Source organism: Pholis gunnellus (genome assembly GCF_910591455.1).
Source record: "Pholis gunnellus genome assembly, chromosome: 5".
Classification (NCBI taxonomy): domain Eukaryota; kingdom Metazoa; phylum Chordata; class Actinopteri; order Perciformes; family Pholidae; genus Pholis; species Pholis gunnellus.
Window position 1 is genome coordinate 22,032,434 of NC_136531.1, and position 20,615 is coordinate 22,053,048.

The 20,615-nt window shown below is 42.0% G+C and overlaps 1 protein-coding gene across 2 annotated transcripts in view; it reads left to right on the forward strand.

The window, feature by feature from the left end:
• The window catches only part of tnrc6c2 (trinucleotide repeat containing adaptor 6C2), a 47,407-nt gene extending 32,329 nt beyond the window's left edge, over positions 1-15,078 (forward strand). For both annotated transcript variants that reach the window (XM_079159102.1, XM_079159103.1), the window contains 17 exons: positions 326-520; positions 1,617-1,783; positions 1,899-1,973; positions 2,231-2,288; positions 2,568-2,710; positions 3,039-3,185; positions 4,381-4,542; positions 5,109-5,228; positions 5,597-5,680; positions 6,107-6,389; positions 6,770-6,934; positions 8,080-8,271; positions 9,164-9,313; positions 10,432-10,647; positions 11,573-11,646; positions 11,963-12,102; positions 12,787-15,078. In XM_079159102.1, the coding sequence (XP_079015228.1) occupies positions 326-520; positions 1,617-1,783; positions 1,899-1,973; positions 2,231-2,288; positions 2,568-2,710; positions 3,039-3,185; positions 4,381-4,542; positions 5,109-5,228; positions 5,597-5,680; positions 6,107-6,389; positions 6,770-6,934; positions 8,080-8,271; positions 9,164-9,313; positions 10,432-10,647; positions 11,573-11,646; positions 11,963-12,102; positions 12,787-13,147 (2,732 nt within the window). In that variant the 3' untranslated portion in view covers positions 13,148-15,078. The remainder of the gene's footprint in view (positions 1-325; positions 521-1,616; positions 1,784-1,898; positions 1,974-2,230; positions 2,289-2,567; positions 2,711-3,038; positions 3,186-4,380; positions 4,543-5,108; positions 5,229-5,596; positions 5,681-6,106; positions 6,390-6,769; positions 6,935-8,079; positions 8,272-9,163; positions 9,314-10,431; positions 10,648-11,572; positions 11,647-11,962; positions 12,103-12,786) is intronic.
• Positions 15,079-20,615: the final 5,537 nt, after the last annotated feature.

Here is a 20,615-nt window from a genome sequence, read left to right on the forward strand (position 1 = left end):
GAGAGAGAACGGCACTATCTCAACTGGAAAGCTTACTGCTGGTCTCTTATTAGCGTGCCACTACAGTGCTGTGGTTTTCAGTTGCTTAGATTATCATAATATAGTTTTTGGTAAAAGCGATCTGATTTTATATTGACACACAAAGTGTGTCAATATAATATAATATAATATAGATTTCAAGGTCTTCAATTCAAACTCTTACTACTTGGGATCTTCCTTCCATTGTTAAATACTCAAGGAAGGACTTTGGAGAAATGACGTATAATTGCAAGTTAAAAGTAAAAATTGCTATTTTCTAATCCACCTCTTCTTTTTTTTTTCCCAGGTTGGGGAGAACTTCCCAGTGTTCAACCCAAGTCGGAGCCTGCTTGGGGAGAGCCAGCCGCTCCGGCATCATCTGTGGACAACGGCACCTCTGCCTGGGGCAAGCCCTCAGCAGGATGGGGAGACGGTGGCCACGAGTCCTCTGGACCCTATGGCAGGGCCAACGGACCCACAGGTTCTTCAGCCTGCAAGCCAGGTAACACCCACACACGATTTACATGGACAGTGGTGTATTATGTCAAACATGGGAAGTAAACATATACCGAGATGCAGGACTACGGTACCACCTGTTACTGATTATACTCGCACACCCTTTCTGGCTGCTATATTACAATAGCACACTGTTACACGGAACATATTATACAGGACTGTCTCCGAAAATTAGAATATTGTGATAATCCCCATACGTGTGATTTAGTTTACTGAACCAAGCTGAGTGTTTTTCAAGGCTCAGGAAACCCTTGCAGGTGTTTCGAGTTAATTAGACGATTCAAGTGATTAGTTGAATACCCTACTAGTATACTTTTTCATGATATTCTAATATTTAGAGATAGGATATTTGAGTTTTCTTAAGCTGTAAGCCATAATCAGCAATATTAAAAGAATAAAAGGCTTGCAATATTTCAGTTGATTTGTAATGAATCCAGAATGCATGACATTTTTGTTTTTTTAATTGCATTACACAAAATAAAGAACTTTATCACAATATTCTAATTTTCTGAGACAGTCCTGTGTATATATATATATGATATAGTTTTAGATGTGCTGGTGTACAAGACAAGTCTATCTAGACAATACCACACATTGATTCCTTGACAATTATGGCATTTGAGATTTGGGTTGTGTCCAGTGGCGCCACACCCTCCAAAAAGCTGATTGACGGTTACTCCCAGTATGTGTGCACTACCTCACTCCAGTTAAGGGAACAAAAGCAGGAGGTGTCTTCAGACCTGTATCATTTGTGCCAATTAAGGTTTTTGTCAGTGCTACTGTAGTGTTGCTGGGACTAAAGCAATTCCACACCTCTGTAGGTCTTGGTTATTTGTGCAGTTGGTTTGCAATGTTGGAAATGGTAGAGGGAGAAGTGGGGGGGGGGGGGAAATGCAGCATGTCAAATGGCAACACTGGCACCAAGTGGTCAGGTTGAAAATGACCCTTTTCTCACCCGCAGAAATAGCAGAATCTATTCTCAACGTGCATGTAGGATACGTCACAGATACTAAAACACCCTGACAGATAACCAACTAAATGCTTATTGCTGTTATTAATATGTTATTTCATCTCTTTCACAGGTCCCAAACCTATGCAAGATGGCTGGGGAAATGGAGGAGAGGAGATGGGCATGTCTACCGGCCAATGGGATGCTGAGGATGGGGACATGTGGAACAGCCCCACCTCCCAGGAGAGCAGCTCTTCTTGCAACTCCTGGGGCAACGGACCCAAGAAGGGCCCGAGCAAGGTCAGAGAACACACTTCTCTCTTGTCATAAATACACGAGCAGATGTTAATGGTAGGATTTAATGTCATTTAAATGATAATTTAATATTTGTTATGCTTTGCTTGTGTGCTGTCAGGGTAAGATGGGCAAGCCAGATGAAGCTTGGATCATGAACCGTCTCATCAAACAGCTCACTGACATGGGCTTTCCGGTAAGTTCGAGTTTTTTCCCCCCCAACCAAGCCAAAAATATACCACCTTTTTAAAGTTCAAAAATTTTGATTAGATACAGTATCCTCTAATTAACAGTGCAGAAACACCTGAGAACATACATGATCAATTAAGGAGGGGATTATACCATAATAATGATTATTATTATTATAATAATAATAATAAATACAGCCATATAAACTCATGAAAACTGTTCAACCATGGTCAGTGACAGGCTCACGTTATCCTTGTGTTACAGAGAGACCCTGCTGAGGAGGCTTTGAAGAGCAACAACATGAACCTTGACCAGGCCATGAGTAAGTTCACAACATATTTGTGTCCTTGTGTGTGTATTGCAAAATACTAACATGAGACGCTTTTAACTCAATGTTTCGTGGAATTAAAATCAGAATTCAATTATTTTGCCATATTTCCACTTCAATTCAACCGTGAATAATACAGAGCCACACTTTTCTTTGATATGTGGCATTTAAATGACGTCACTTTCAAATGCATAAAAAAATATCATTGTATTTTGTGACACTGTATATTTGCTTGACTATACTGAAGTCCGCTCTACTCTTTTCTGCTCCCAGGCGCCCTGTTGGAGAAGAAGACGGACCTGGACAAGCGGGGCATGGGCATGTCTGATTACAGCAACGGCATGAACAAACCCATGATGTGTCGGCCCTCTGCTCTCTCCAAAGACCCCTCCGACCGCAATTCCTTTCTTGACAAGGTCAGACATTAAGCAACTGACCAGCAATCAGGCCCTTTCCAAAAATCTGTTGGAAAGGATGAGTGTAGTAGGAAAAAAAAGTGGTTTTACATTTAATATTTAGGGGTATCTACCTTTTTTACCTTTTACATTGTAACTATTCTGAGGTGCTTCAAAGACAGGCTCTAGGTTTTGACTTTCTTTATCTGGGCATTTTCAGTTGTCAGTACCAACTTTTATATAATCTTGCATCCGTTGATCATTCATGTTTGTCATGTGTAATGATGAATGCTTTTTTCCCCTCATCTGTTTATTGTCCCCATTAACCATTTCTTTTGCTCTGGTCCAGGATGGTGTTCTGTCAGATGATGCCTCCCCATCACCGTTTCTGCCTTCCCCCAGCCTGAAGCTCCCCCTGGCCAACAGTAGCCTTCCTGGGCAGGGTCTGGGACAGGGCAACCCGGGGCTGGCCATGCAAAACTTGAACAACAGACAGGTAACAAATAACAGAAACACAATCTTTAAACGCAAAACTTACACAATCCAAAAAATATACCTGCAGTAAAAACTGTGAACTGCATGTGCATATAACAAAGTTGAGATTGTGGGAATTTTATGATAATATATAGAACAGTATATATATATTTTGTGAAATGGTCATTTTCCCTCTCTTTTAATGTATAGTATAAATCAGAGTTTATAGTTCCAAAATGGATAGCAAATTTGCGCCAGCAACATTCATACACAGCATTTGTGGTCCGCAATTTAAGACAAATAACAAAGCATTTCAGTACATTTGAACAGCTATTTTATTAACAAGGGAACATGCTGACAGATTGTGCTACCATAACATATGCAGTGCAAAACATTTCTGATCAACAGTCTGTTTATCACACTGCAAATACATAACCATTATTTTGAAATTCAGCAGGATTTCACTGGATATGATGCAGGGATAGTAACAACTGTGATGAATTTAAGTAGTTTTGCACACACCTCTCTACCCACATGCACTCCCAAATCTCCACTTTTCTATTGCTCACTTATTTGTCTGTGACCTTGCCTGAAGTGCCTTTTGAAATCAGATCGTTTTTTTCACCCCCAGAGGCAGTCATGACCCAGAAAAACTACAGTATGTCCTTGAAGCCCAAACAAAGGCACTATAAGAGGGCCTTTTTTTGCACTGAATAGAAAGACCTTTTTAACAACATGGAATCCGAAATGTGGATGAGGCCATTTGATAAATGGTAAAATAGATCAAATAGTAACAATGTCATGGTCTACGACTAGCTGCTCTGTCACTTTTCGGTATGCTGTGGTGAACAAGTAGTAGTGTGAAGTTGGACCTTGAAGGAAAATGCTTTAAAATGTGTTTTTAAGCATTGCTATGTGCTATGTTGGGGATATATCATAGACTCATGCTTTAGGGCTTTGAGTCCCAAACGTTTTTTTCCATCCAATTTAAGTGCACTCATTCATGTATTGAATTAAATTCGCAACGGCTTGACAGTTGGATGGTCAACTCTTATCCTTCCTCTTGAGGTATTCCGTTTGCCGGAGTGGCCAAGGATGCACACATTTCTTCCCAACTCAGTAGATCAGCTCTTCAGTTCAGAACTGGCCACAGTGGTTTGAATAAACGGGAAGGTTTTGAAGACGTTTCACTGTACCTTTATGACTCCTGCTTATAGATACCCAGTGGAATGTTTGGCATTAGTGGAGCAGCACAAACCCGGGCGATGCTGCAGCAGCAGCAGCAGCAGCAGCAGCAGCCTCCTCAGCCACCAGTGCCACCTCCCAGCTCCTCCCAGCCTAGTCTACGTGCTCAAGTGCCTCAGTTTCTCTCCCCTCAGGTAGATACACACACTTAACCGTGTTTGTATTTAATGAGTTACATTGTGGTTCGTAACACAAGACCAAATAAAAGATGGCTTATTGTTAATAACAATGTGTTCTTAAGGACTTGCCTGGTACTTTCGAAATCTTGCTGTGATATTATAATACCAACTGAGGAGGACTGTAGGTGGGGCTGTTGTTCTGTCTGTCTCTATATTAAAATATATTCTGATTAATAATCATCAAAGACGTTCTATAGATAATTTGTATATTGTGACATCCCTACATCATAGTCGTTGACAATTTTTAATTTTCAGAAAAAATATATTTTGTCTGACACACATCAACACCACCACCAAAATAAATGGGAACCACATACCATGCCTGTCAAAAGCTCTTTGCTTTACACGACTCCTCTGGCAGACCCTTCCTCCTCTCTTTTCCTCCCTGCGTGCATGTAGTGCAGTGACTCGTTTTACCTTGTCAGAAGCTGCTTTTGTACAGTGGTTATGATTTGTATGACTTGCAATGACTAACTTGTCATCTCAACTTTCTGTGTCCCCGGTCTCTCCTCCCCCCCCAGGTCCAAGCACAGCTCTTGCAGTTTGCAGCAAAAAACATTGGTCTGAACCCTGCACTTTTAACCTCACCAATAAACCCTCAACAAATGACCCTCTTGTACCAACTTCAGCAACTGCAAATGGTGAGTCAGAGTCCCTCTTTCCGTCTGTATTAGCAAATGTATTTAGGTCTGGGGCAGAGAACGTGTGTTAGGGACCTAAATCTAAATTTAAAGGAGATGAAACCAGGCAAACGATTTTAAATTATGATTCATTTTGACTATATTGACTAACTAACATCCTATGAAGAATTAAGAATGTGTCTATTTGACACATGAGAAAGTAAAGTAAAGTAAACATGAGAAAGTAAAGCTAAAGTGGGTTAGAATAACAAACGATTTATCAGATTTAAACAGCTGACCCCCTCCCTCCTACTATGTTATTTTTAATTTATTGTTCTCACTGTATTTTTTTTAATCATTGTGTTGTACTTTTGGTTCCCTTCATCTAGGCGTACCAGCGTTTACAAATCCAGCAGCAGATGATGCAGGCGCAACGCAATGTTTCCGGCCCCATCAGACAACAAGAACAGCAAGTGAGTCCACAAATGCATCACTACACAAATATTATGATTCTCACATGATGCCATTATGGCAAAAGAGGAAAAACGTCATGCGAGTTACGCAAATCTTAAGAGAACGGCATAAGAAGAGGTTACTTCTCGTTTAACATGAGCCGGCAAGTCTTTCTCTTTTTGTTCTCCTTTTTAAAAAAATGCTAGTTGCTTTTGTTCGACAGATATCAGCAGCATGCTGCAAGAAAACAGCCTGTTGAAAGAGGCGGTGCTTTTGTGCTTCCTTCTCACCGGTTCCTCCACTTTCCATAGCGCATTGCTCAATACCCTCAGATCATCATTCTGATCTTTTCCTTATTTTTTTTAATCGTCTTGTTTTCCTGCCCCTCACTGCTCAAAGCTTCTTTTATGACACATTGTTGTGACACCGCCTCTCCTCTCTGCCAGGTTGCACGTACAATCACCAACATGCAGCAGCAGATCCAGCAGCACCAGCGTCAGCTGTACCAAGCGCTGCTGATGAAGCAGCAGCAACTTCCCTCTCACTCCTCCTCCTCCTCCTCCTCCTCCGCTGGTCTGCATCACCCCGGTGGCCCCTCCGGAGGCCATGGTTCCGGCAAATCAACCCACGACCACTACGCAGGCCCACACCAGGCTCCGGGCCTAGCCGACACACTGCACACCAAAGAGCCGCCGTCTTCGCCCAACGCCTACAGCACCTACCCTCTCTGTGAGTCTGCGATGGGGACAAGTGAAAAGGAGATTTTGGCACTTTGTCAGTTTTGTTCAAACAATTTGAAACGTACTAATAGTAGCTGGCTTGTTGAGAATAGTCATTTTCCTCTGCAGCCCTTGAGGTGGTAACCTTGTCATGCATACATTTGTACTCATACCCACAATTCATTCAGTGAGTGCGTCCAACTAGAAACAGTCCAGAGCCATTCTTTAAGAAATACATGCAAATTCACATTTAGGGTACTCAATCTGGACATCTGACAACACATTATTGTGTATTTTCCCATTTAGTTTGGAGCTACTGGAGTTTTAAACAGAAATCTTCTACCACTGACTTATATATTTGGTTAAAAGATTCCTTTTCTGTGTGTGCAGCTGGACTAAATCCAAACATGAATGTAAACTGCATGGAGGTTGGGGGTATGTCCCTGAAGGAGCCTCCCCAGCCCCAATCCCGCCTGTCCCAGTGGACACACTCTAACTCCATGGACGGCCTCTCTTGCAACTCCTCAAACATGGAGAACAACCTCAATAAGCACGGTATGTCGAAGAAAAACACGTTATTCTGGACGACCCCCACTAGCACATATGTTCTATTGTAAACTACCACTAGGCAGCCAATGTTGTACAATGGCAGCTATCCTTCAGCATTGATTTGAATTTCAAGAAAAATTTAATTTATTTCAGTAGATTCAATAGTTCTTTTCTGTACAGGAGAGATGGATGGACTTTGAAAAAGTGTTCGTGGTTCATAGCTTATTCGAGACTTATTTTGAATGAGGCTTTTATGGAAAAGTTTGGGTAACTCGATAATGACAGTAATTTGAAAGTACCGTAGACCTTGCCAATCGTAATCGGTCAGCCTCCCGCCCTCGCACATGTGAGCTTCTCAGACTGGTGTGCAGACGAGGAACTCAGCAGCTGACACTAGCTCGTTTGCACTCTCATTTCACATCAGCCTTTTCTCTGTGCAGTTGTTGTTTTCACACATTCTGACTGAAAGCTCATTCTCGCTAAGACAAAAGCTGCTCAAGCTCTTTCAGTTCTTTTGCTCAATAATAACTGAGGTGCGTGACCTGCTAAAGCCCTCCTCCCCTGAATGGGAGCCCTGACACCACAAATTGTCTAAGCTGGGAACAGGGAAATGTTAAGTCCTTGAATATAATATAATATAAATAATTCTTACATTTGGGGCAGTGTGGTACCAAAGTACATTCATACATAGAGCACACAGGCACGGTGTTAAGCATCCGCCAAACCACATTTGGCTTGTATGTTGTTCCGAGTAGAGAAACTAGCTAACACTAACTGACCCCAACTTGTTGACCCCCACACTTTGAGATATCATCAGCCATTTCTTTCCACACGTTCTGTCTTCAAACCTATGCTGCGATAAGACTCATCTTAAAGTGACATCCATTTGTGCCTTCCATGTATAATGTATTGACGTTCTTAAAAAGACATCCAGAGCATCACTACACACGCAGATACTCTTACAGTAGACATCACAACCAATGGAATGTTATTATGAAAAGACCTTCAATGCAAATGTGTAACATTGATGTTGAAGCTGATTATAGGATGAGCAAGAATGAGTTTAAAAGAGTATTTTCATATATTTTGTCCTCTTTTATGAAGTAAAACTAAGTGCAATTTCATGTATTTTTTGTCTTTGCATATCCTAGGTGCCATATCTGCTGCCTCTACCCTGGGCCCCCCCGGGAAGCCCCCCCATCTGGAGGACTCATACAGCCCTTACAATCTAATGTCCAGCTCCGAGTCCCCCACCAGCCCCATGGTGCCCCAAGACAGCTGGGGCCAGGGCAAGAGCCCCAATGAAAAGATCTCCAATGGCACCAACATTAACTGGCCCCCAGGTGAGGACACGATCCAAATAGATTGCTACTCAAGCTGCTACACATCCACCCACACAGGTGTTTTCACCTACGTTTCCTAATTAGATCTCTTCTTAACGCTCACGCTGTTAGTTTAGTCGCACCCATTAGGGCGGAACACCATACCGTGTTATCATTCTTATTGATAGATATATATATATATATATATATATAGTTTTGTGACATCATATAATTCCCACAAAACCTTCACCCAGCTAGAGGTTGAATGGGCTTGAGTAATTGAAAACGCCTCTGTAGTTGTACAGGGCCTTTTGATGCTTTACATTTTCAGTAGTGATACTGAAAACAAAAGTAAGTCAAGTGTGACTGTGAGCCAGCATGCACAATACCTGGGCCCTGAGAATGAAGCAGCTAAAATGGAATTCAGACATTATTAATTTGAATATTTAGACTTTTCCTACGGTGACGTGAAAACAGCCTGTGGGTCAACTGCAATTCCACTGGGACATTTGAACTTCTAGTTCATGGTCCTCAGCAAGAACTGCAGCGACTGTAATACCGTATCAGCTAATGGGGATCCAAATAATAAAAAGAGGAAGACATGAATGCACAAAAAGGTTAATATTTTAGTTTTATACGCCACACACACAGATTTTACATACAGCCTGAAAATCTGCACAAGTTCAAAAGACGATGCTAAAGCTGCCACAACAATGGGGGGAAAAAAGGAACTGACAAATGAATTTACATCTACAGCACTTGCATCAGAATAAGTATGAAGAAAGCAGTGGCTCAGAGTTCTGTGTATATTGCTCAAACTGTGGGGAAGTCATGAGATGGCGAAAACGTTCCTCAAGATCTGATCTTCTTGCGTTCATAACCCTTAATCGAGCACCTCATTTTGCTCCGGTAGAGTTCTGCCCTGGTGTGCCGTGGAAGGGCCTCCAGAACATCGACCCCGAGAATGATCCCAACATGACCCCTGGTAGCGTCCCCAGCGGTCCCACCATCAACACCAACATCCACGACGTCAACCGATACCTGCTGCGGGACAGGAATGGAGGTATGAAGGACACAAATATTCATTTAAGACAAACCAGGAGTCGAATCGGATGTTAAGTTACTTCACTTTAGACGTGCTGTCCCATGTTACTATCTCCACCTCGTGCCCCAGTATCATGTGCTTTGTACGGATGCATACGTGAAGTTACTTCTTTTTTTTTCTTTTCTCACCGTCTCTGGTCACAACCCTGTTACCTATATGACAACATAGCCACTTCTCCAGCTCTGCCACTTCAGAATGACTCTCTGCCTCCAAGCAGCAACGACTGGCCAGTCAGTGGCTACTCTAGCTCTTTTCAGTCTCTTTCGTCCTCTGATGGAGACAGCTCAGGTACACGTCCAAGAGTATCTTCCCATCAATGTGTGGACCTGCCAAACCTCTTCCCATCCAAACTGGAGCCCTGATACCACACTGTCTTAGGCTCCCTACTTACCCAACCCCTGACCCGTGTTTATGACCCTTCTTTTACTCCAAGTCAAACCTAAACTTGTACCCTCAGTACCTCACCTACACGTGACCTTCAACCATCTGTGCCTCTTTGACTCAACCCGCAAAAAAAAAAACAAGCCTCACCCAATCGGTCATGACATTTGTACACACCCTGTGGTGTTTGTGTTTGTGTGGGTGTTTTTGTGCTTTGATTTTCAGGTCTCTGCATAATGGATATTTCATTTGAGATGGTCTCTTAAAATGACTGTTAAGACACTATTCTTCTTGTTTTTTGCATTTACCCTAATTTAGAAGGAAGTCAGAAAAGCGGTACCTGAAACTGAAAAATACACTCAAATATATATACAGGTTGGACATAGTGTCTACTTTCACTTCAGCGGGTATTTGTGTCTACCTGGTTACACTTTCACAGCAGAAAGTTACATACTTGTGCACATTGTTCGTGCACAAGTATCTAACTTTTTTTGGCATGTTTTGGTGTCAAAAATATTTGTTGAATTTAATTACATTAGGAAACATTAAAACCCACTGAAGCTACCGTTAGCATTAGCCTAACCAGTAAGTGAACAAGGAACGTATGTGCCTTGTTGGAAGCCTTTTAGCCAACTTTGTTGTAGCGTCACATCGTCATCTGTTACTGATGTTCTGTCTTCGATGTCCCCTCCCAGGCAAGCTGTCTGACATGAAGTCCACCTGGTCCCCAGGGCCCATCTCCCAGGGCCAGGCCTCTTTGTCCCATGAGCTGTGGAAAGTCCCTCAGGGGCCGCGCAGCAACGCAGCCCCTTCTCGGCCCCCACCGGGCCTCGCCCACAACAAACCCTCCTCCACCTGGGGCGGCAACTCGCTGGGCCTGTCCCAGGGCTGGAGCGGCTCCTACGCCCCTGGTGAGCACTCTCGTAAACCAATAGGCACTTATTTCATTTCTATTAGCGCCACCTAACCGACTTAGATCTGTCTGTCACAAACTCATTCACAGTTCCTCTGCACTTTTCAACCAACCTGCAATTTCAACTGCATTTCAAAACATACAATTAAAATAAGAAACATAAATTCTATACACAGGAAACATTGCTGAGTGTGTTGACACTTCTGTGTGTCAGGTTTTACTCAGAGGCGTTCCTTACCAAGACTAGATCTCTTTAAAATATATCAACATCACCAAACATGTTGGTGCTAAGCTTTTTTTCTTCTTCTTAGATTGCAGAATTGAAAGCCATTTACGAAGTCTGTTATTTGCAATGACATTAAATAAAGACGTTTCAACATAGCCTTGAATTGAGGAGCGCTTTCACCAAAATAAAAGCAACGGGTGTCGATCCCTTTGGTTTATTTCACACCCAGCAAACACAGACGTGACTGAAGATGTGTAGGTGTGCCGAAGTTCACAGCTGCATTTGTGCACCGGCAGCACTCGCTATCTACGGTCTGGGGGAACACACCCTGTGAAACTGACATCTTGAGGTTTACCGGCACTGCGAGGAAGCCTCATTCAAACATCGTATATGTGACCCTTTTTTGTCATAACATGTCTAAGTTGATGCAGATTGAAGAGGAACTACTTATATCAGTGAATCATGTGTGTGGAATAGATAACAGATGGTGTGTTCCTCTGTTGATTAAACCCTCTGACCTCGAGCCCTCTTGAAAAACCATCACAGTGACTGAAAAGTTTGAACAGTTTCCCTTTAAGAGCTCTATTATAAGGTCTAATAATAACTAATTTACTGACAACATTTTGTCTTAACAAGCTCTGCAGCTCTACTACTTTTCTTCTAATACATAACTTTATATATGACATTTTTGTTACAGAGGGAACCACCTGGAGTACTGAGAGCCCCAACAGGACCAGCAGCTGGCTGGTGCTGAGGAATCTCACCCCACAAGTACGTACTCTGTGCTGCTAAGTCTTACTAGGTTGAAGCCACAGTGTATTAGGAGTAAAGCTGGCATGTTATTATCAGGAATTCAGAGATGTGTTCACGGATACTTAAAATGTAAAAGATATTACTCTGCACTTTTAGTTTGCCTTCTAGCAAGTGTGATACAAAACACTTTGATATCAAATCAACAGTCTCAGGCAGAGGAAATATAAAACATGGACAGTGAGTAAGGGAAATAAATGTTGGCTGAGACCACAGTGTAATATTGGTGAATAAACTTGGATGTTAGCTGTAACTTGTGTGTTCTGCTGTGCTCCAGATTGACGGTTCGACTCTGCGGACCCTGTGCATGCAGCACGGCCCCCTGATCACATTCCACCTCAACCTGACCCAGGGGAACGCCGTGGTGCGCTACAGCTCCAAGGATGAGGCCGCAAAGGCCCAGAAGTCTCTGCACATGTAAGCCTCAGTAACGTCTTTTACATCAGCCACAGTGGGCTTAGCAACCAGACGTTAAGGAAGCGTTCACCCTTTCTTCCCAAACTTCTCCTGCTTTTTAATATTACAGTGAAGCAGCTGTTACAGAGAATAGAAAATGGGTAACACTTGGGGAAATCCTAATGTTCCCGTTTTCTAATGGTGTTTTCCCATGCTGCAGCAGCTCAGCTCCAGACGATGTTATTTTTGGGGGCTGTCACATGGGCGGGGAGGTGGTGATTCATGCTGGAGTCAGCTGTATTGTAATATAACAGTTGTTGTTGTTGTAATAATCAAATTGAAATGGGAGGAAACGCCAGCTCAGAGCCAGTCTGAGGTCACTTTGGCTGTTTTTTAAAAAAAAATCTCTTAATTGCTGAAGGTTTGACCCCAATTTTGCTTTGCTAATAGTGGCTGCTGCTGCAGCTGGTTGTCATAGAAACAAAATGCAAATTGTGTGACCCACTTTTCAGCAGCACGGAATGTGGTTATGGCAGGGAGCATAACAGCATGTTAAAGCTCTAAAAAACAGTACCATGTGTTTAGAAAGTATGTCAGCTATATGCTGTTCCATTTTTACTTAAGACCTTTTCATAACATGAAAACTATTATTTCTGGTTGAAATATTGTAAGACTAATGGTTTCCTCCTTTGTCCTTTTTGTAAGGTGTGTGCTTGGAAACACCACCATCCTGGCGGAGTTTGCCGGCGAGGAGGAGGTGAACCGCTTCTTTGCACAAGGCCAGTCCCTGGGGGCTAACACCACTAGCTGGCAGGCCAACCAAGGAACCAATCAAAACCGGATGGGCGGGACACCACAGTCCCACTCTATTGGCCAGTGGAGCAGCGGCGGCGGCGGCGGTGGCTGCGGAGGCAAGTCCAGCGGGGGCGACCTGCTGTGGGGCGGCATGCCCCATTACTCCAGCCTGTGGGGTCCGCCGAGCGGAGACGACGGCCGTGTGATCGGGAGCCCCACCTCCATTAACACCCTGCTGCCTGGAGATCTGCTGAGTGGAGAGTCCATGTAGGATGACGCCACGATACACTAACCAACCAACCAACCAACCACCACCGTGTCACGTAAGCCATTGGTGGTGGGTGGGAGAAAAAAGAAATACAAAAAAAAAAGAAAAAAAAAAATCAATATGAACAGGAGCAAAACCCAAGCAAATCATGTGGCGATAATCAGTATCAATTTGAACTGTTTTGAACTGTGAATTGTGAATCAGAAGGCTGGAGGTCCCAACCACAGACTGCAGACTCCAGTCCTTCTGATTTGCTTTTGTCCGTTTTTTGTTTGGTTTACCTTACCTTTTTTGGTATTTTTGAAATGCATCGTATAAAACAAACTGAAATGAGACACAATACAAAGAAACCTTTGAAGTGTTTTTTAGTTTTTCCATAAGTATACATGACATTCTGTGTGAAATTGTTTTGAAGACTGTTTTTAGGAGAAGCAATCAAAGCTGCCATCTGAGACTTTCCTTTTCCCTCCAAAAAAAAAAAACAAATCCCCAAATAAGACTTAAAACGACCATTCCCAGCATGTCCATGGCCAATGATGTGGTTCAAAGACCTTTACTAGTTGTGTTAGCGTTTGTTTCTCAGCACTAATATTAGCCTTAAGTGCTCTCTGGCCCAGGTCCTTCCCAAGCAGCCTTTTTTGTTGTTGTTTTTGTAACTGAAGAAATAGCTGAAATCTTGCACAGTTTCACCTCTGAACCAGCAAGTGGTACAGGACATGACTGGTGACCAACTCTGTCACTGAGCAGTAAGAAGTCCTGGCCACGCGACTGGCCCTACCAATCATCAGCTTAATTATTTTGGTTTCTCAAAGGGATTGGACACAGCTGTAAAATGTTCTTTTTTTTGTAGGTCTAGACCCAAGCGCGTTTTTTTGATATCTACAATATATAAGCTGAGAGAAGATTATTTGTCAACCTCGCTGCGTGTCTCTGGTTCCGTACATGCCTATGTAGGTCCAGTGGCACCTAATCACTGCAAGCCCAGATCCTTCTGGTCACCTTCAACCCAGTCGCTTACTGGTGCTTTGTTGAATTTTCTATTGTCCGATTTGTTATGAAGCCCAGCGGTCTGTATGGTCAGCCAGTTTTTTGGAGGAAAAAAACAAACAAAAAAAAGAACACAATTTCACCTTACATTGTGCAATATACACCATAGACCTTTCTTCCGTCCATACTCTATGTCCACCGGAGCTGGTTTCTCTTTTGTTTTCTTGATTGTTGCTGATCGCAGCAAAAGACATTGGAACTTCACAAACCTTACCCCCCCCCCCCACCCCTTTTTCGAAACTTGGATTCCCTCCAGACCGCCAATCCCCCTGAAACTGTTGGGAAAACTCTGCAAAGAGGAAGAAGCCGCTGTTGAACTGTGCAAGCAGCAAACTGTACTAAAGAGTGACACAATAATGCACACTTCCTCTCTGCATGCCACAGCCACAACCAACAGAGACTGAATCCACAGTGGGATTGGATGGTTCTGGGTATCTGGCACAATACCAAATAAGAGGGGTTTCTCCTAATGCAGTAGACCTTCGAGTGTTCCTTGCGTTTGGTACTGTACAAACAGAAGAGACTAAGACTTTTATAAATTCAAAGGGTTTTATCATAGCACTTATGAAGAGCAAATCGCTTCAACTGTAATCCAATGAATCAAAAAAAGGAGCAGCATAAACATTGAAAACAACACGAAAAAAACCAACAACTGCTCTTTTATGTACTATATCTATTCCTTGGAAATGTGTCCGGCATTGTTCCTCTATTAGCAGGATGAAGGGAAACAAAACTGAAATGTACCATTGGATATTGGTGAAAAACTGCAGTCTATGTTTAGTTGTTTCCTTCTTTGAACAATATCAAAGTGAATATCACTGTTACTCCAAATATTTAGCCTTGTTCTGTTTGGAGGCACTAGACTTGCAAACGTCAGCTGTCTCGTGACACCCGCCGGCCAGTCCGCCGGTGGGGGAGTGGTGAGGGGAGGGAGGAGGGGGGGTGGGGGGGGGAGTGTCCACTGAGTGCCTCTCTGCTGTGGTCCTCTGGGTGTCAAGCGGCAGCCCCCCACAGCGCAGCACTTCCTCCTGGGCTCCACTTGACCCTCCCTCAGAAGAAATGCGGCTCCTCCAAGACCGGCAAATCACGGCTCTCTGCCGCACACGGCATCTCCAGCGGGGGGAGGGGGGGGGGGCCCGGGGGGTGCCCGCCACCACCACCACCACCACCACCCGACCCTGCTGCCGTCCTCTCCCCCCAGCTCTCAGTTCGTTGACACACAGATCACTTTAGCTGGAAGATGTAATAGTCATATTTCTGGAATTTTTTGCCAGTGTTCTTTTTATTTGTATTCTTTTGTGGAGATTTTGTTTCTCAATGTGTTGTGTTGTTGTTTTTGTCTACATGCAGTGGTCTACAAAATGCTGGCTGCTGAACTAGCCCTTCACTGTTGATATGCAGAAACACTTTTCAGAGGTGCCTCTGTATGTTCATCCTGTGTATTGAATGCAAAACGAGGATCAATACTACAGAGCGTTATTGATTGTCTATTTGTTTTGAACTGATCATGCTTTTGTGTTTAACAGTATTCTGTAGTACTTCCAGGTAGTATCTTGAGATGTGTAAAAAAAAAAAAAAAAAAAAAAAATAGGGTGTCTCAGACGGGGGTGTGGGTGTTTGTTGCTCCAAGCTGCTCCGCCTGCCCGCAGGCTGTCCCCCGTTGCCCTTTGCCTAGCTGCTACGCTATGACCTCCTCCACCTCAACCTGACCCAGTAGCCCTCCCCTGACCAGGCACCAACAGGCCCTCCTATCTGTTTCTATGCAAAAGACTAGAGGCTGGGGCCCTTTACAGCACGCCAAGCCTCACGCGGGAATGAGCACTCGTCCCCATGAGCTTGTCAAACCCGAACCCTTCGTCACTTCAGAGTGGCCGCTGTTTCTGTAAAGTCCGGCTAAGCCACCAGAACACTGTCGCGTACTGAAGTCCGAACACTTTATCAAAGATCGGCCTTTGTCTCTGCGCTGAAGACACTTCTGTCCACTTGATCTCAGGGTAGGGGAGTAGATGATACCAAGTAAGAGATTGCAGCTCTCCGTATCGGTCCTTTCTACTGTGAGAGCAAAGTCTTAAATGAAAAGGCCATCTGCGCAACATGTACGGACCTCATGCCTCGAACTTAATCCTAATTGGAAGGGAAAATGCTTGTATTGAATCTTTTTTCTCAAAAAGGTGGCCTATATTTACTGTTTCGGGGCCCATTGTTGCGTGTAAAAAGTTGCCAACACAATGTGCCAATATAAATTTGCTGTGTCGTACTGTATCTTTATAGAGAGCACTTCTGTTCCCTGTTTGGAGGAGCTTTGATAACCTTTGCAGAGGGTGCAGCGGGGGACAGGAGGGATCAAACAAATGGGCAACAGCATCACACCCTTAAAAGGCTGAGATTTTTTTTTTTTTTTTAATGCTTTTGTGGGGAATGCCCCCCATGCTATGGAGGAAAATCTTTACTCAGTTGGGTGTTCCAGTTTGCTACAGTGCACAGTTGATGATGGGTAATCCCGGGTACATATTTTTTTAAAACCAAAAATGAAATTGCATTTTAACGTCATTTTTATGAAGTTTGACATAAAAATCTCAAAAATGCAAAAAAATCTAAAGGAAAAAAGGAAAAAAAAAAAAGATCTATAATATGTTAACGCTCTGCACTTCTAGCTGAAACGTCTCCTGTCGTCAGCCTCTACTACCACCATCTAAAGGAGTAGACTGGTGGCCGGGGTGCCTTTTTGTGGATGCTGTATTTATCTCGATTTTATGTTTGTGTCCTGCTCAAAGCGGGACCGCTGAACTGTACATTTCCACAGACCCAGATGGCGTGGGCCAACTGTATCAGCCTCACTCTCCTCACTCTGCATCAGCAGGAGGGGAGGGGCACATTTCAAGAGGTACAAAGTCTTAAAAAAACGTTTTAAGAAAAAGTTTTAAAAAACTAAACTAAAGAGAAAAAAAAAAAAAAAAAAAAAGAGCAAGAAAACGGGAAAAGGCTACCTTTCAGGACGTGCAGTCCTGCAGCACACAAGCAAAAATCACTATTGCCTGTTTCTGTAACTGCCTTGATCCAAGCTCAGACAGACCCGATAGCCGAGGACCTCCTCGTCCTGCATCCTGCATAACCGGAGAACCCCGACAGTGAAGGGGGTTTCCCATGCTGCACCAGCATCGAGAGGTTCTCCTCTCTACAGCTCTGTTCTAGAGAACAGTGTGTGTGTGTATATGTGTATGTATACACATATATATATACACATATACATACTGTGAGTTTGGTGTGTGTGGTATCACCTCTTCAGACTTCTTGGATCGTGACCTCTGAAACGTTTTATTTTTGTTTCAACGGTCTTGGTTTCACACAACTGAAAAATGAGCAATATGTATTTTCCCCGCAAATAAGTGATACGAAGGAAAGAATTTTGGGTCGGGTGTAAACTGATACTTGATTGATTGAAAGCATCGGCTTTCTTATATGGAGTTGGATATGCACGTTCTGGTTTTGATGACATATTACAGTACTTTGAAGTGCTTGTACTGTACATATGTGTGTTTGTTAGTTAGCCTGTCTAAAAGCCCAACACAACCAGTCGATTGAAAAAAAAAAAAAAGAAATCACAAACATATCAAAACTAGACAAAATATTAAACACAAATACTTGAATCATGGAGCGCCAATAATGTAATGTGAAGTCAGTAATTCTTTTTTTGTTTGACAGGTACACCTAGGGGCTTTTAGAGAATATAAAAAAAAATGTATTGCATTGAGTTACAAATACAAAATCTTTGAGAGGAAAAAATGCAAAAGTCATCTTTGATGTGTGCTTGAAATTCAGATGTTTGTATGAATGTGTGCGCAAGAAACTGTGTGTACCGGGCCCACGGCCCGCCGTAATGTTCCACTCAGTATGCTATATTTTGTGTCTGTTTTTTTTATTTTCTTCTGTTTTGTTCTGTCAAAAACTATTCTGATAGACATTATTATCGTCTAACGTTGCACTGAGTGTCTTCTACCCCTCACTCAGCTAATCGTAGACAAACGAGTTTAAGTACTGAGGGGAGACGGTGACAATTCACGTGTACATGTTTACTCAAGGACTTAATGGATTTTTTTCATTCTATCTGTAAAAAGTTTATCTACCTTATAGTGGCTTTTATTGTGGGATAATCCAATACAAGGATTATCGTTGAGTATTGCACCATTTTGTTTCAATTATACAAAAAAAAATGGAGAAAAAATTTTAAATAAAAAAAAAACTACAAAAAAAACTACAAAACAAAAAAAGGGGGGGAAAAAAAACAAAGAACTGTGGCCATAGATAGCTGTAGGACTAGTAATCCCGATGTTAACTTCATGGAGAAATAGAAAGGGATGACGTGTGGGAGGTGAGTTTGTTACAAGACTCATTTCAGAGGTGCCTATCTTTTCTGTTTGTTCGTTTTTTGCAAAAGCCACCTGTCGTTTACAAGCATTTCATTCGTCTGAAGTTCAAGGAAATAGGATTTTATAACAGGAATGTTAGAAAATAAAAAAGAGACAAATTTCATCTTCCATCAAATATGGACATGGAAATCTTGCAAAATGAAGATTTATGCTACTTTAAGAACTCTGGGATTGATCAGTGTTGTGTCATTTCAATTTTTTTTTATTTTCTTTCAGCGTCGACAGACTATCTCTGTATGTATTGAGTTGTGATTTTATATTTCCTGTAAGCGACACAGTTTGCTCAATATCTTGCACACTCATAAAAGATGTGGATTTTGTCTCAGGAAGGCCAGGGTTCCAGATCGCAACTCCATCATTTCTAGATTTAATGTTTTTGTGAAAGCAACTGAAAACAATTAAACTCCAAGCAAGCACTGAAGGTCATGAGTTTAACAGAATATAGTGGGTACCAAGTAACAACAAAAAAAAAGTTTGTAGCAAGTTATATATTTACCAAATAAGACTAAGAATCAACTTTGAAAAAAAGTGCAGTGCTTTACATGTGAAATCTAAGTATAATTGCTTTACATTTAAACTGATCAATGGTTTGATTGTGAAAAAGACAGTGACAGAAAATGCATTCGTATGTTTTGACTTTTAAGTTTCCATCCTGTAGTCCAGGAGCATTGTGCAAGTGTTTTTATTTTATTTTTTTACGTCATCTCTCCTGTCTGTTCGCATTTCTGTTCCTGTGACAGGTATTTCAACAGTAGAGAGATGTGTTAACATGTAACAGATGGTTTGAAGTGGAGGAGTGAAGCTGGTTTTTAAAGGATCATGATCTATGCACAAGTGGGAGGGAAGAGTCCAAACCAAGCTGCTGTACTGCTGGCGTTTGTCGACTCAGACTCTAGGGTTCAGGGTTTTATGTAGGGTTCTTCTTGTTTTCTTCTCTTGCTCAAATGTCCTCTAATCTACTTCCCCCTTTCCCCCCTCTTCTCATTATTGACATCTAATGTTTGAGTAAAACTTTACATTGCGTCACCATGCTGTGTAATCCTTAACCAATGAGCGCTTATCCTTCTGCTAAAGCACTGTGGGTTGTACCGAGAGAGAAAAGAGGCCCGTGACTTTTAAGGTTCTCATATTTTTCTTTTTTTGTTCAGTGGGAGGAGGGTGGGTGAGCGGATGGGGGTACTTTGCCTTTGCCTTTCTCTTTACTTTGGAAAAAAAACATTAAGGAAAAATGTCTGTAACTGAAATACAAAGTTGTGGCTTTTAATGTTGTTCATTTTTTCTCCTCATAGAATGTGATTGTTAAGGACATGCACCGGAAAAAAATGTTTCCATGGATTATGGATGTTCTTTCGGACTATATTAATAAATTACACATTTTCTTGGCTGTTACTGGGTGTCTTGTCCCTTTTTTAAAAAAAAAAAAATCCACCCATGATTCTATCGGCGATTTGAAAGTATTTTATTTTTTTCAATCATTTTTATCCATACTGAGAGTAGAGAAACAAAAGTAAATATTTAACAGTTCTTTAAGGGTGGGAGATACGACAATGAATACATTGAGATCGTATAGTCTAGCATGACAAATGTCATGAAAACAATCATATAGTGTGTGATGAAGGAAATGCAATATAGAAAACAAATCTTTATGAATAAATCATAGTATGATATGCCATAAAACTGTCTTAAACTCATAGTATAGTATAGTGTAATGGAAATGACATCAAGAATCAGAGTATATTATACCAAAGTAACATGACAATATGGTATGTTATAAAGAAGTCATGTTATGAAATAAAGTCATTCAAAAGTCAATATTAAGAAGATGTCACATACTAAGCCATACAAATGTAAAAGAAATCATAGTGGGCTATAGTATGTTGTAAAAAAATGTCACCATATATTGTGCTATAAAAAAAAACTATTATAGTAAGTAATAAAAAGTCCTAGTATAGTAAGTCGAAAGAAAAGTAATGGAAAAGTAATTCTATAGTTTGGAG